Raw genomic sequence first — 12,174 nt, 5'->3', positions numbered from 1 at the left:
GAGGATAAACTTGAATTTTCTTAAAACAGTTTTCTGTTTCATTGATAATTGTGTTTTTGTAAGGGTCATAAAGGGCAAGTTTTTTTTTTTTTTCCTGTAACCTTATAATGAACAATCAATAACAATCCTCACAAATAGTATGCTGAGAAATCGACTAAGGATGTTTAATATAACCATATATAGTTGTATAAAAAAGAGGAATGCCAGTGAATCTATTCCTTCACTGTAGGGTAGTCTGTATTAAAGGAAAAGTTTGATATTTTGGGAAATACTTATTCGCTTTCTTGCCAAGAGTTGGATAAGAAGATTGATATTCTAATGTTTGTACACTAAATATGAAGATGAATACTAATTATATTATGATACTAACACTAAGGTAGAACATAGCTAATAATAACAAGTATAACATTATAATAAAAATGAACAGGAATTCAACAAAATAAAGTCCAACTGTGTTTGGTAAAGCAGATAAAATATATATTCTACTGCATTAATGTGGGCGCAAACATGAGCTTCGAAGAAACCTGTCACTGTATACTCGAAATATCGTATTCTTTTAAATGGCCTTTTAATGCCCTAGTTTGTTTGTAGTTTGTTTCACTTGCAAATAATAAAGAAATATTTTTGTTAAGAGAAAATTAAGAGCCTGACAAAAATAGACTTTAAAATATTTGAAATGTTCTGTATCAGATAAGCTGTTTTTTTTATTGAGTACGAGTTCATTCCTGACCTTGGAAATAGTACTGTAATCACCAACTCCAGCTGCTAAAGAGAATGGGGTTGAAAGCTCTGGAAAAAGCTAGTGAGATGTTCTTTGTCAAATCCATTTTATGTGCATCTTGATCAGTATTTGTTTTGTTTTCCTGCCATATCATACCGACCTCAAATGTAGCAGGAATTACCTCCTTAAAGTACAAACATAACTGCATATATTAAGTGCACTGTGGGTGTACCGAACTGAAATAGATGCTATTTGGTATATATATATATATATATATATATATAGTCTTTGGTTGAACTGAAAAATGACTTAAAGCATTGAGACAGGTTGACAGTAGGCTAGTGAACTGTAATGCTAAAAGTGCAGTGTGGTGGTGCTGTGTGACTGTCAGTGTTGATGAGGAGTGTATGTGATGGATGTGTGTCCTGGTTCTGCCAGACCAAAGTGGACTTTGATACTTTGTGCTAATTCTCTCAGCAAACATCAACATTTAGGGCGCAAGAAGAAGCGCCAGCTCTCGGGCTGCTGAACATAACAGTCTTTGCTTCAGGTGTCCAGGTTATCCTTGCCAAAATAAACCTTTAAAGACTTTCCATAGCTGCATGGAGTTTTAGGTAGCCTCAAATAAACAAATCTGACCTCTAATGACGAACACAGTGCAACCAGGTAATCCTGTCTCATTTGAATGCATAAAAAAGCACTTGGTATTTAATGAATTCTGAGATGTGTACTATCTTATTTATAGTTTGTGACGTCCTGACTGTTTTGGGATGCTTAAACCCCTTGATTCATGTGATGTAATGGCCTACAGCTTACTTTCTTTCTTAATTTCCATGTTGATGTTATTGCCATTTTCTTGGCAGTGTCAACAGCCCGCAGCCTACACATCCTCTTCCTCTGGGTCAAACTGCTCTCCGTATGATCTGTTTCAACTTGTTTACACAGTCTGGAGATAAATGGGCCACAAAAGGGAAGTGCACGGGTACTGAGCGACCTCTGCTTCCTTAAGGTGTCATTTTTCACCAGGACAGTTGACTTCTTCACCTGGGAGATTGTTTAAGAATTTCTCACCAATTTGCTTATGGGTTGCCTCCTTGTTGTGTATTTACTGCAGCGAGAGTCCACACTGTTCTGAGGCTGGTGTGACAGATGTTTGAGTCCCTAATCACATCCTTTGCTTTAAAATGAAAACAACAACAAACAGTTAGCCACTGACTGGATTTTATAAAATTCCATGCTTTATAATCAGTGGTGGAATGTAACTAAGTACATTTACTCAAGTACTGTACTTGAGTACAAATTTGAGGTACTTGTACTTTATTTAAATCTTTTCTTTTTATGCAACTTTCTACCTCTACTCCACTACATTTCAGAGAGAAATATTGTACTTTTTACTCCACTGCATTAATCTGACAGCTTTAGTTACTAGTTACTTCACAAATTAAAATGGTTGCACACAAAACACATCTAGTTTATATAATGCAATGTTTTATTATAAATTAAACCACCCAACAATATAACAACCTACAAGTCCAGCTGAAATAATTAGGGGATTAAACAGAACTGTTTGGATCCTTTACAGTATTTAAAATGTGAGGATTTTCTGCATTGAGTACTTTTACTTTTACATTTTCCTGATGCTACTTACATACTTTTACTTAAGTAACATTTTTAATTTAGGCCTTTTACTTGCAACAGAATAGTTTTACTAAAGTAAAGCATTTGAATACTTCTTCCACCTCTGTTTACAATGTATAATTTAAACTTGCACTGATGGCTTCACTGCCCTGTTTTAATGAGAGCTGAGTCAAGTCTGCCACCTGCTGTCACAAAAAAACTCTTAACGTTTTACACATCAGAAAATCGTTATTCGTTATATTATGATTCGGTCCGCATTATTATTTGGTTGTATAACATGAAATAATACTGAGGTACATGAGGATAATAATAATAATAATAATAATAATAATAATAATAATAATAATAATAATAACTTTTATTTATATAGCGCCTTTCAAGAAACCCAAGGACACTTTACAGAATTGTTGCTATGCTAAAGGAGGTTGTAGGCTGTGGTAAACAGGTGGTGTTTCAGGAGTTTTTATATATGTCCAGGGATGTAGCAATTCGGATATCTGCAGGGAGGGTGTTCTACAGGGATGGAGCTGCAACACTAAAGGCTCTGTCTCTGCACCTTTTTACTTGATGAACTGGTCAACCCAGTCTTAATTTACTATGAAAATAAAATTAACATATACTGTACTTTATTTATCACAAAGGAAATGTGTGTAAAATAATAAATACATGTAAAAATAAATATATACATAGCATAGTCTATAAATTGAAATACACACATAGTCAAATAAATAAATAATAAATAATATACAAATAAATAAGAAATATATATTTACACAGAACAACAGGAGGTGCAACATATAAATGAAAGAGCAGGGTATTGATTATTATGCTATGTTATACATATTACAAAAATAAAAAAAAAAATCTATAGATATATTATTAAAATTACAAAAAAAATGCAGAAAGGGTTGAGTATGAATAATATGTAATAAAAAATATAAGTAAGTACAATCAAAGGGATAACTAAAGTAATATGAGATGCAATTGAAAAACAGTATTTACTCATGTTAACAAGCCACGCCTACTTAAGATGCACTAAAAACGTGATTGGACGTTCTCTTGCGTGACGTCACATCCGCAGTTGGAAAAACGCTTCAACCCATGGAGGAAGATAATAATCCCCAAATACTTGAATATGCTCACTCTGAGTTTAAAATACAGCATTTTAAACGGGCAGAAGAAATGTACTCAAAGTTTATCTCTTCCTGCTTACAGTCCAGGTACTGTTTGTTCATTTTTGGAGATGTAAAACGAGCCAACAGTCAGCCACTGTAGTCGAGCAAGTGTTACACCATATTCTGTTACCCGTCTAATTCTGTGACCCGGCTTTTGTTAACTGCTAGCTAACGTTAATTCTGTTTCTCTCTCTCTCTTCGGTGTCATTTTATTGCAACGGTGTCATATTTCCACAGGGAATGTGAAGCCAGTGATTTGGCCATTGCTTATAACAACCGCGGACAGATAAAGTACCTCCGGGTGGATTTTCATGAAGCAGTGGAGGACTACACCTCCGCAATACAGACTGACAGCCGGTTTGAAATAGCTTTCTACAACAGAGGACTCATCCACTATAGACTAGGTAAGGATACAAAGGCACTTTTTTGTCAAAGTACACACAGTAGACAGCTGTCATCGTCAAGCCTGACAGAGCAAACTGAGTGACTTCCGGTCTCCTTTAAAATAAATGTTAAATTTATGGTGTAAATATATATTAATTGAGGAATTTATAGTAAATTAAATGTCAGTTATTTGATGCAAAAACATACAAAATCCATACCAGACAACGTGTACATACTAAAAGGTAAGAAATTAAAAGAAAAAAAACAATGCAGATGCTTGTGTGCAGATGTTTGATCAGCATGACAATGATTTTAATGACATGCTGGCCTATGATGGCCTTCACAGTCACCAGATCTCAACCCAGTTTAACACCTATGAGGGATTTTGGACCAGTATGTTAGACAGCGCTCTCCACCACCATGACAATCACACCAAATGAGGGAATATGTTTTAAAAGAGTGGTGGCGTTGGCTCACTGAACATCTGATGTGGTGTGCACATTTAAACACTGGATCCAGTGGCGCCGTTCTAACATTTTATTGTAGTCAATGCAGTAAAATGGTTAACACTTTGATGATGGTTGGTGGATGGTGGATGATTTTGTCCCAACAAAGGCATATATAAATAATTTTACAGATCGGAATAGCGTTAAACAAATAATAAATTAGGGTTAACTCATCTTGACTCATTAATGCATCTACAATCTGTCCATGCAATGATGCAGGTGAGGTGGAGACTTGTTATTTAACAGGGGGTGCTCATTTCTTCAGTAGAGTTGTAGACTCCATGACAAAGAGCATTGAAGCTGTTCTGTTGGCTCCTGATGGCCCAACACCTTATCAAGACACATACTGTTGTTATTTCCTTTAATTTGACACCTATCTGTAAATCTGGATGGTAGTTCAGTTTAGTCCAGTTAAGTTTTTATCAAATTCAAATTTGGACAGTACAAAGACTGTAAAAACACTCAAATATATAAAACAAACAGATGTTCAAGTTCCTCAAAAATGAGGATTTAGTAATATGATTGCAGTGGAGATAAAAGAAGTAGCCTGTACTGGGTATCTGAAAGAAGAACAGTGAACTTGGGTTACATTGCCTTATCACTGTCTGAAAGGCCTGGCTAAGATTTCTATAGAACCTTTCTATTAGAAAAACTCCTATGATCCCCCTTTGCTGTGACATTAGATACTGAGATTAATAATACAATCCATGAAAAAAAAACATGGTACTGGCTCAGTGAACTAAGAGCTAAGCTGCCTTTAACAAATATGCCACAATATTCCACAAACTCCCGGTTGGCTTTTTTTGCACAGTACTGCGTTTTCATCAAAATGCATGCTGGTGGGGCGGCCTCTAGCTCACCCAGTTAGAGCGTTCGCCCCATGTTGGCTGAGTCCTGCAGCGGCCCGGGTTCGAATCTGACCTGCGGCCCTTTGCTGCGTGTCTTCCCCCATCTCTCTCCCCCTTTCATGTCTATCCACCGTCACTTAATAAAGGGAAAAGCCCCCAAAAATAATTCTTTAAAAAAAATAAATAAATAAAAATGCATGCTGGTGTCAGTGATTGTTTCTTCAACAGCTAACCAGCTGCCATTTGATATAGATCAGAGATGAGATTCAGTTTGAAAATCAATAGCCATGTTCTTAAGATCAGACATTAGGTGGGTTGATGATGCTGTATGTGTGTGGAGTCAGTTTGGTGTATTCTTCTTTACGACACTAGATGGAGCTGTGCATTCTCTGATAGCGATAGCGTGCTCATGCTGCCCAGAAAATAAAACTGCTGAGCCAGTTTGGCAGTACATTACAAATCATAAACTTATTATGTTCTTATGCCTATGTTCATTTTTTTATTACCTTACAGGTTTTTTCGACCATGCCAAGAGTGACTTCCAGCAAGCATTAAAGCTCAATCCAGATTTTGAAGATGCCAAAGTGAGTCTGCAACAGACACTTCTGGACCAGCAGCACAAGATAAACAGGGGATACTGACAGCTTCATAAATTATAGAGTACATATTTTATATATGTACTGTATGAAATCTGGTGACTAAAGAAAATATGTATATTCTGCCAAGTGTTGTCATTTTACTTTAATTTATGCACAGCTGTCGTATAACAAATTAAGACGTCATTATTTGATCTGAAATTTAACACTTTGATTATTTTAAGATATCAGCATGAAGATAAACCGAGAAGATAACCACACACAACATAAAACAATCTGCACCGGCAACGACACCAGTGAAACTCAAACTCTAGCTGCAAAAACATCTGCAGTTTCAACACATGAAAGGAAGAAGACATCCCACTGGATTAGTTACGATGTACCGTATATGGATTTTTGCTAAGCAGAGCATTGACAATTCCTTTTCTGCACTGACTCGAGACTCTTCCAGTTGGAAAAAAATATAATGGCCACATAAATGAAAGTCTATCATTGTATAAGTCTGAGAGTGGACAGCGCAGTCTAATTGACCCGGGAGCACTAGGTAAAACGATGATCTTGGGTTTTACTGTCAGTAATAAATGTTAGTGCACCATCTAGCAGACATTAGGAGGAGGGTTGTGACTATAAACAAACCACAATCAAGTATTGGCATACAGTCATGATAAGAAGTCTCTCAACTGCAAAGGAAAAACATGTTTTGTGTCTTAAATTGAAGCAGTTAGTCTTTCCACAAGGTGGCGTGTGGTTTTTAGGAAAGGTAGTCCCCCTCTTTTGAAATTTCTTGTATACTTAAAATATATATATATATGTTTCTGTATATATTTCAAAGGTATATATGAACAATAAATTGCTTTATCACACTACTGATTAATGTGTATTTATCTTTCACATACAGATTTCCCAGTCTCAGTCTGTTAAAAACAGGCATGTAATCAATAACCCTGACCACCTGAATGTGAGGTGGATGGAGAATCACTAATGCGCCTCACCTGTGCATATTAATTAGCTGATAAAACAGCTGGTGATGCCTCAGCAAAGCACTCAGCCCTTCACTTCAGAGTTGGTTCATTTGAGGTGGTGTGCTGGAGTTTTTAGTGCCAATCTCTGATAGTGATCGGATTCCTGTAGTTTTTTTGTTTGGCTGTGCGCTGACTGCAACATGTGGATGCTTGATAACATGTTAGTTTCTTTTCTTGTTTCTTTTATCTCTTATTAACTGCCAGCTGCCCAGTTTAATGTCTAAATTATGTGTTCTGTTTGTTCCAGTTTGTTATGGAACATGATGGCTGTGTTAATCCTCCTGGGTCAAGCAATGCCAAATATGAAGCTCAATTCGCAGTCAAGTAAGCTTTCATTTACGTGAAATCATTTTCTATCACCAAATCAGTTTGCATTCTTCCTTACAAGCCTTTTCTTTCAACAGGCAGTGGTTTAAGGTCTGACTGTGTGGGTAATCTAATGAGGCTGTCGTTAGACAAGGCTCTAGCAGTGGGGAACCATCTCGAGGTGGAGGCCATCAGTGAGTATAATGTCAGCTAATGATGAGCAGATTGGTTCATTGCTGTGAGAAGTCACACGGTCATGTTTGCCTCCCCCCACACACAGATGGTACCCAGTACATTTTGATAACACCCAGCTTGGCTGCTCAGTGTGGATACAGCATGGAGTCTGACCCGTGGGGTAACACCAGAATCTACACGTCTCTGTTGGGCTGCTATGTGAACAATAAAGTATGTAAACAACAAAGTATATTGGCTAAAGTTAGTTGATGGCTTTTTTTCCAGTGGAAACATACTTTATATGGTTTTGTGCTTCCCTGAAAACTTATATCAAACCTCCAATCAGTGCCATTGTGCAGTTTGTCTGGACTCAGTTAATGCCAAATTTCTTTTCCTCATGTTTATTTTTTTCCTTGATTTGTAGGAAGATGCCTTTAATGTTGGCTTGAGACTCCGAATGTACAGCGAGAGTCAATCGGATGCGATTAGTCATGATGTGACGCAGACTTGCAGCTACACTCGATGGGCCTCCAGAGAGATTCTCTGCGATAGGAACTATATGGAGGTAGGTCACTTTACACTGATGGTTCTACCATTTTGTGTGTGCTAACAAATTACAACAACCTTTTTTTTTCCTGTTTTTAGGCGTCAACCCACATGGCTACACCTAATGCTAAGGGGCAGACTCTGGATGTTAAAGACCACTCCAAGCTCAGCACCATTCCTGATGTATGTTGATTTAAAATTCCACTGAACTAGTTGACTTGATTTCACCCTGCACCATTTGGCATCCCCTTCAATAGAAGAATTAAAGAAGTTTGTTCTTTCCTTTCCTATAGGCCTCGGAAGCACTTGGTATCTGGAAGTTAACGTTTAACACCCCACATCCAGTGACCATGGTGCTGAGGGAGGCGGAACAAGCTGGCTACGGTGCCATGGCTACCACAACCCGTCTGGTTGTGCGAAGCCCGTACAATACAGCAGAGACTTATTCTGAGGACGTAAGGAACACACGGCCATCTCCAGTGTTTATTTTCCTCCTTAATGACATTAAACCTGACATCTTTTAGGTGGCTGGAGTCCCCATGGAAGTTTTCAAGGTCAGCGCTTACTACAAGGCAGAACTGGGTCTGACTGTGGTGAACCTGGCAGCTGCTTGTCCCACAGGCGAGTCTTGAAGCAATCTGTGAATTTTATAGTAAACATTAAGTGGTTGCAGTTACATCAACAGTTGCTTTGTCATTGAACAGGTGGCGTCCTCTTTACAAACGATGTAATCTCTTGGCACGTACCTCGCCGTGTGACACCTTTGGTAGATGTCAAGTTTAAAATCCTAGAAATGTACATGGGCATCAACGGGCAGAGGCTGGATAAATCTCGGATGGCCGCACGGGGGTACACACTATACACCACAGACTTCCACATTGTCATTGAGATCCCAGTGGGCTCGCCTGACGGTTACTACAAGGTTGGAAAGTCTTTAGATTAGAAATGCAAAGTCACTAGTCCATTTGCATGTTTTATTAAAATGTCATGAATAATTGCAGAGCCATGCCCCAGATTACCAGTACCATATCACCTACATTGTGGAGCCCATGCTTGAGGTACTGTGGAGGACTAACTCTAAAGATGATACTAGATACAAGGTTTTGTTCCCCATTACCACCCCTCTAATGCCTCGACCTCCCCACGTCCAAGACAGTAAGTCAGATTTTCTGGTGGACTATAGGAAAATCAGGCTTGTGGAGAAGGTTACAAACCTGCTTTCTATTCCTCAGAGACTGTTTCAGAGACCCGGGTGTTCAGCGTTTACTTGGGGACCTTCCTTCATGATGTGCAGCTGAGGAACATTACCTTTTCCACTGGGGTTCTCACTATTGAGGAGTGCAGTGCCAGAGGCTTTATTGTCCAGGAGCACCACTTCCCCAATGGAACCAAGGGCTTCTCTTTACTAGTGCCCTTTGGTGATGATGTTGTCCTGAAACGTGTATGTGGAAATTTATAGATGCAAAATATCACTCGGTACCAGCTGTTGGCTCTGCATTTTTAAGTGTTTCAGTGGTGTCACTAAGCTTTGTTTTTATACATGCATACCTGCAGAATCCTGAACGCTTGGTTACAGCCTACTCGCTCCACCTGATCTTTGGGTTAATCATACTGCCTGAAGAAACTGCATTTGCCCACCCAGTGGAGTTGCAGGCATCTCTGCAGGATGTTGGTGAGATCTTCTTATGCTTTGGACAATATTTTGTTCCTGATGGCTGCTTTTTCCAGTCTCAAATGTGACCTTAAACCAAAGTTACCCCATCTTAAACATATGGGGGGGGGGGGAGCTACAGTCAATGTTTTTTTTTTTCTTTTTTCCCTGCTTTTTAGTGCTACCCACTATTTCTGGTACCTGTGACCAGAACATGTTTTACATCCATGTGAAATATGGGAGTCAAGGCACCAATTTCCAGGCCATGGTTGGACCTCAACGGCTGACACCTGAGGTTGCCGAGGAATACCATTTCCAAGAAAACGGCACCCACCTCAGCCTCATACTGCCATACACTGCCAAGGACACCGCGATCGAGGTATGTTGAGCTGCACAATCGCCATTATCTGCACTGGATAACTTCTGTACTGGATAACTTCTGTTTTTACAGCTGTTTACCTCAGGCTCAGTCAGAGCTAGAGTTGACCTGCTTCTGTTGGATATTATCAACAACTGGGTGCTTGCTGATTACTTTCTGGCCTGCGACTTCCCCCTAACAACAACTGGTAAGATGTAAACATTGTTTCTGCTGCTTGAGATCATAGGACTTTTTTTTTTTTTTTTTTTTCTTAAACCACTGCCTCTTCTACCTTCAGCGTGCTACCCCAATGGAACAATGAACGCGTTGGCAGTAAAGGTGGAATCGGTGCCCAATCTCGTGCCAAGCCAGCTTACTCTAAAGGACAAGTCCTGCAAACCAGTGTTCAGTGACTTTCGCTTAGCATATTTCTCTTTCAGTGTGGATTCCTGTGGGACCACTAGAAGAGTAAGTATAAGGTTGCATTCAATCTATAAAAGCTTTTTGTTTTAATACCACATTTTTGTTTTTAGTTCTTTGACCACTACATGGTGTATGAAAATGAGATTACCCTGTCCTACAACAAAGGAGTAGCCTACACATCACCAATTGATCCTGAGTACAGGTAGAAAGATTCCAATCTTTTATTCTGATGTACCATCTGGAGACGGGTTTAGAAACACTATTTTTTTTTTTTTTTTCTCCCCTCTCTCAAACAGGCAAACCATTTCCTGCTACTATGTGATCAATGCAACTCTGAGTGTTGCATTCAGTTCTACACATAGAAGCTTTGACCCCACAGCAGAGATCGGCTTAGGGCAGCTAATGGTGCACATGAGGCTATCCCAAGGTAAGGTTGAGTTTTTACTAAATCTTTGATCTTGTGTTCATATAAGTCTGTTCAGTCCATGCCTTTCTCTAATGGAACTCTTCTCCTCCAGATTCATCATATCATAATTTCTACAAAGCAGAAGACTATCCAGTAGAGACATATCTGAGGCAGCCTCTGTATTTCGAGGTGGAGCTGATGGAATCTAGTGACCCAAAACTGGAGCTCATCCTGGAAAACTGTTGGGCCACCCTTCACAATAACCGGACATCTCTGCCGAGCTGGGACATAATTGTGGACAGGTAATGTCCATGTTTCGTGGGTTTAAGACTGCTAAAATGCAAAGTTAATTTTTTTTTTTTTTTTATTTCTTCACTAGCTGTGAGAATCGTGATGACAGCTATGAGACAATTTTCCATCCTGTTGTGAGTGACGCCAAAGTTTTGGTCCCATCCCACATCAAACGCTTCTCTGTGAAGATGTTCACCTTCATTAAACGTGAAGAGGTTCTGAAAGACGAGGTAAGACTTGTGCATTCAAATGAGGGACCGCTGCACGAGCCCTGCGTAACAAATCCTTCTGTCCGTCCTCAGATTTACGTCCACTGTGATGCAGTGATTTGTGACATAAATAGCCAAGCAGATGGTTCCTGCAGAGGCCAGTGTGTGCATCCTACTGGCCTGGGTAACACTAAACATCAAGGAAGCAAAGGACTGAAAAGGGGTAAGTGGGCTCAAACGAGTCTGGACTAGAGCTGTAATTGGGCCTTAAAAGTTCGGCCCGACAAGGCCCGAGCCCGACAAGTACATTTTGATTGACAGATTTTTAAAAGCCCGAACCCGTTTACAGCCCGACTGTACAAAAGGCCGTCTATCAGCAGTGATTAGAGTGCATATCGGAAAATGGCGCGGACATGCTCTTCACGCCGCGAGCGGGCACACGCACCACTCGGCGGAAAAGGGAGAGAAACACAGCTCTTGTCTTCGTCAAGAATGAGTAATTTATACTTTTTTTTTATTTTTATTTTTTTATTTAAACATTTATTCATGACTAACGGAGGCTATAGGCCACATGGAAGTTGGAACAAAGAAATAAAATAAGCCCTCCAGAAGCCAGCCTCTGTTTCACCTGCTCAGCATCCATTTTCACGCTAATCGAAACGCTTCACCTGACCGCTCGTTTACTGCGCAAGCCCGAACCCGTGTAACATGATAGAAATGAAGACCGGTCCCGTCGGGTTCGGGCAAAGATCTTAAGCTGTAGTCTGGACAAGCTTTTATCATTATGTGCAGTTGGTGATCTATACGGCTTGTTTCTAGAGGGAAGAAGTACAGACACCACCCACCAAAGGCAGATCTCCTCTGGGCCTATTCTTCAAAGCACTTGGTCAAACGTCAAATAAAAACAGAAGTTTCTTAAA

At 39.5% G+C, this 12,174-nt stretch overlaps 2 protein-coding genes across 3 annotated transcripts; both read left to right on the top strand.

Annotated features, from left to right (window-relative positions):
* Window positions 1-3,421: 3,421 nt before the first annotated feature.
* On the top strand, window positions 3,422-6,470 carry ttc32 (tetratricopeptide repeat domain 32). 2 transcript variants are annotated; one of them, XM_031322576.2, is made up of 4 exons: window positions 3,422-3,579; window positions 3,772-3,938; window positions 5,786-5,856; window positions 6,093-6,470. In XM_031322576.2, the coding sequence occupies exons 1-4, from the start codon at window positions 3,461-3,463 to the stop codon at window positions 6,102-6,104; spliced, it is 369 nt and encodes a 122-aa protein (XP_031178436.1). In that variant the 5' UTR covers window positions 3,422-3,460; the 3' UTR covers window positions 6,105-6,470. The 2 variants fall into 2 exon arrangements, with proteins under 2 accessions (XP_031178436.1, XP_031178435.1); XM_031322575.2 differs by having other exon boundaries at window positions 5,786-6,320.
* A 406-nt stretch (window positions 6,471-6,876) lies between these two features.
* On the top strand, window positions 6,877-12,174 carry LOC116066418. Its single transcript, XM_031322483.2, has 21 exons — window positions 6,877-7,050; window positions 7,138-7,214; window positions 7,295-7,390; window positions 7,477-7,601; window positions 7,795-7,935; window positions 8,016-8,099; window positions 8,210-8,371; window positions 8,441-8,537; window positions 8,621-8,838; window positions 8,918-9,071; window positions 9,149-9,357; window positions 9,471-9,588; window positions 9,747-9,946; window positions 10,019-10,133; window positions 10,224-10,393; window positions 10,459-10,550; window positions 10,645-10,775; window positions 10,867-11,056; window positions 11,134-11,275; window positions 11,348-11,477; window positions 12,074-12,174. The coding sequence occupies exons 1-21, from the start codon at window positions 7,031-7,033 to the stop codon at window positions 12,154-12,156; spliced, it is 2,754 nt and encodes a 917-aa protein (XP_031178343.1). The 5' UTR covers window positions 6,877-7,030; the 3' UTR covers window positions 12,157-12,174.

This window comes from Sander lucioperca, chromosome 19, assembly GCF_008315115.2.
Source record: "Sander lucioperca isolate FBNREF2018 chromosome 19, SLUC_FBN_1.2, whole genome shotgun sequence".
Lineage (NCBI taxonomy): Eukaryota > Metazoa > Chordata > Actinopteri > Perciformes > Percidae > Sander > Sander lucioperca.
Note: the sequence above shows the minus strand (reverse complement) of the source record. Positions and strands in the feature narration are given on the sequence as shown.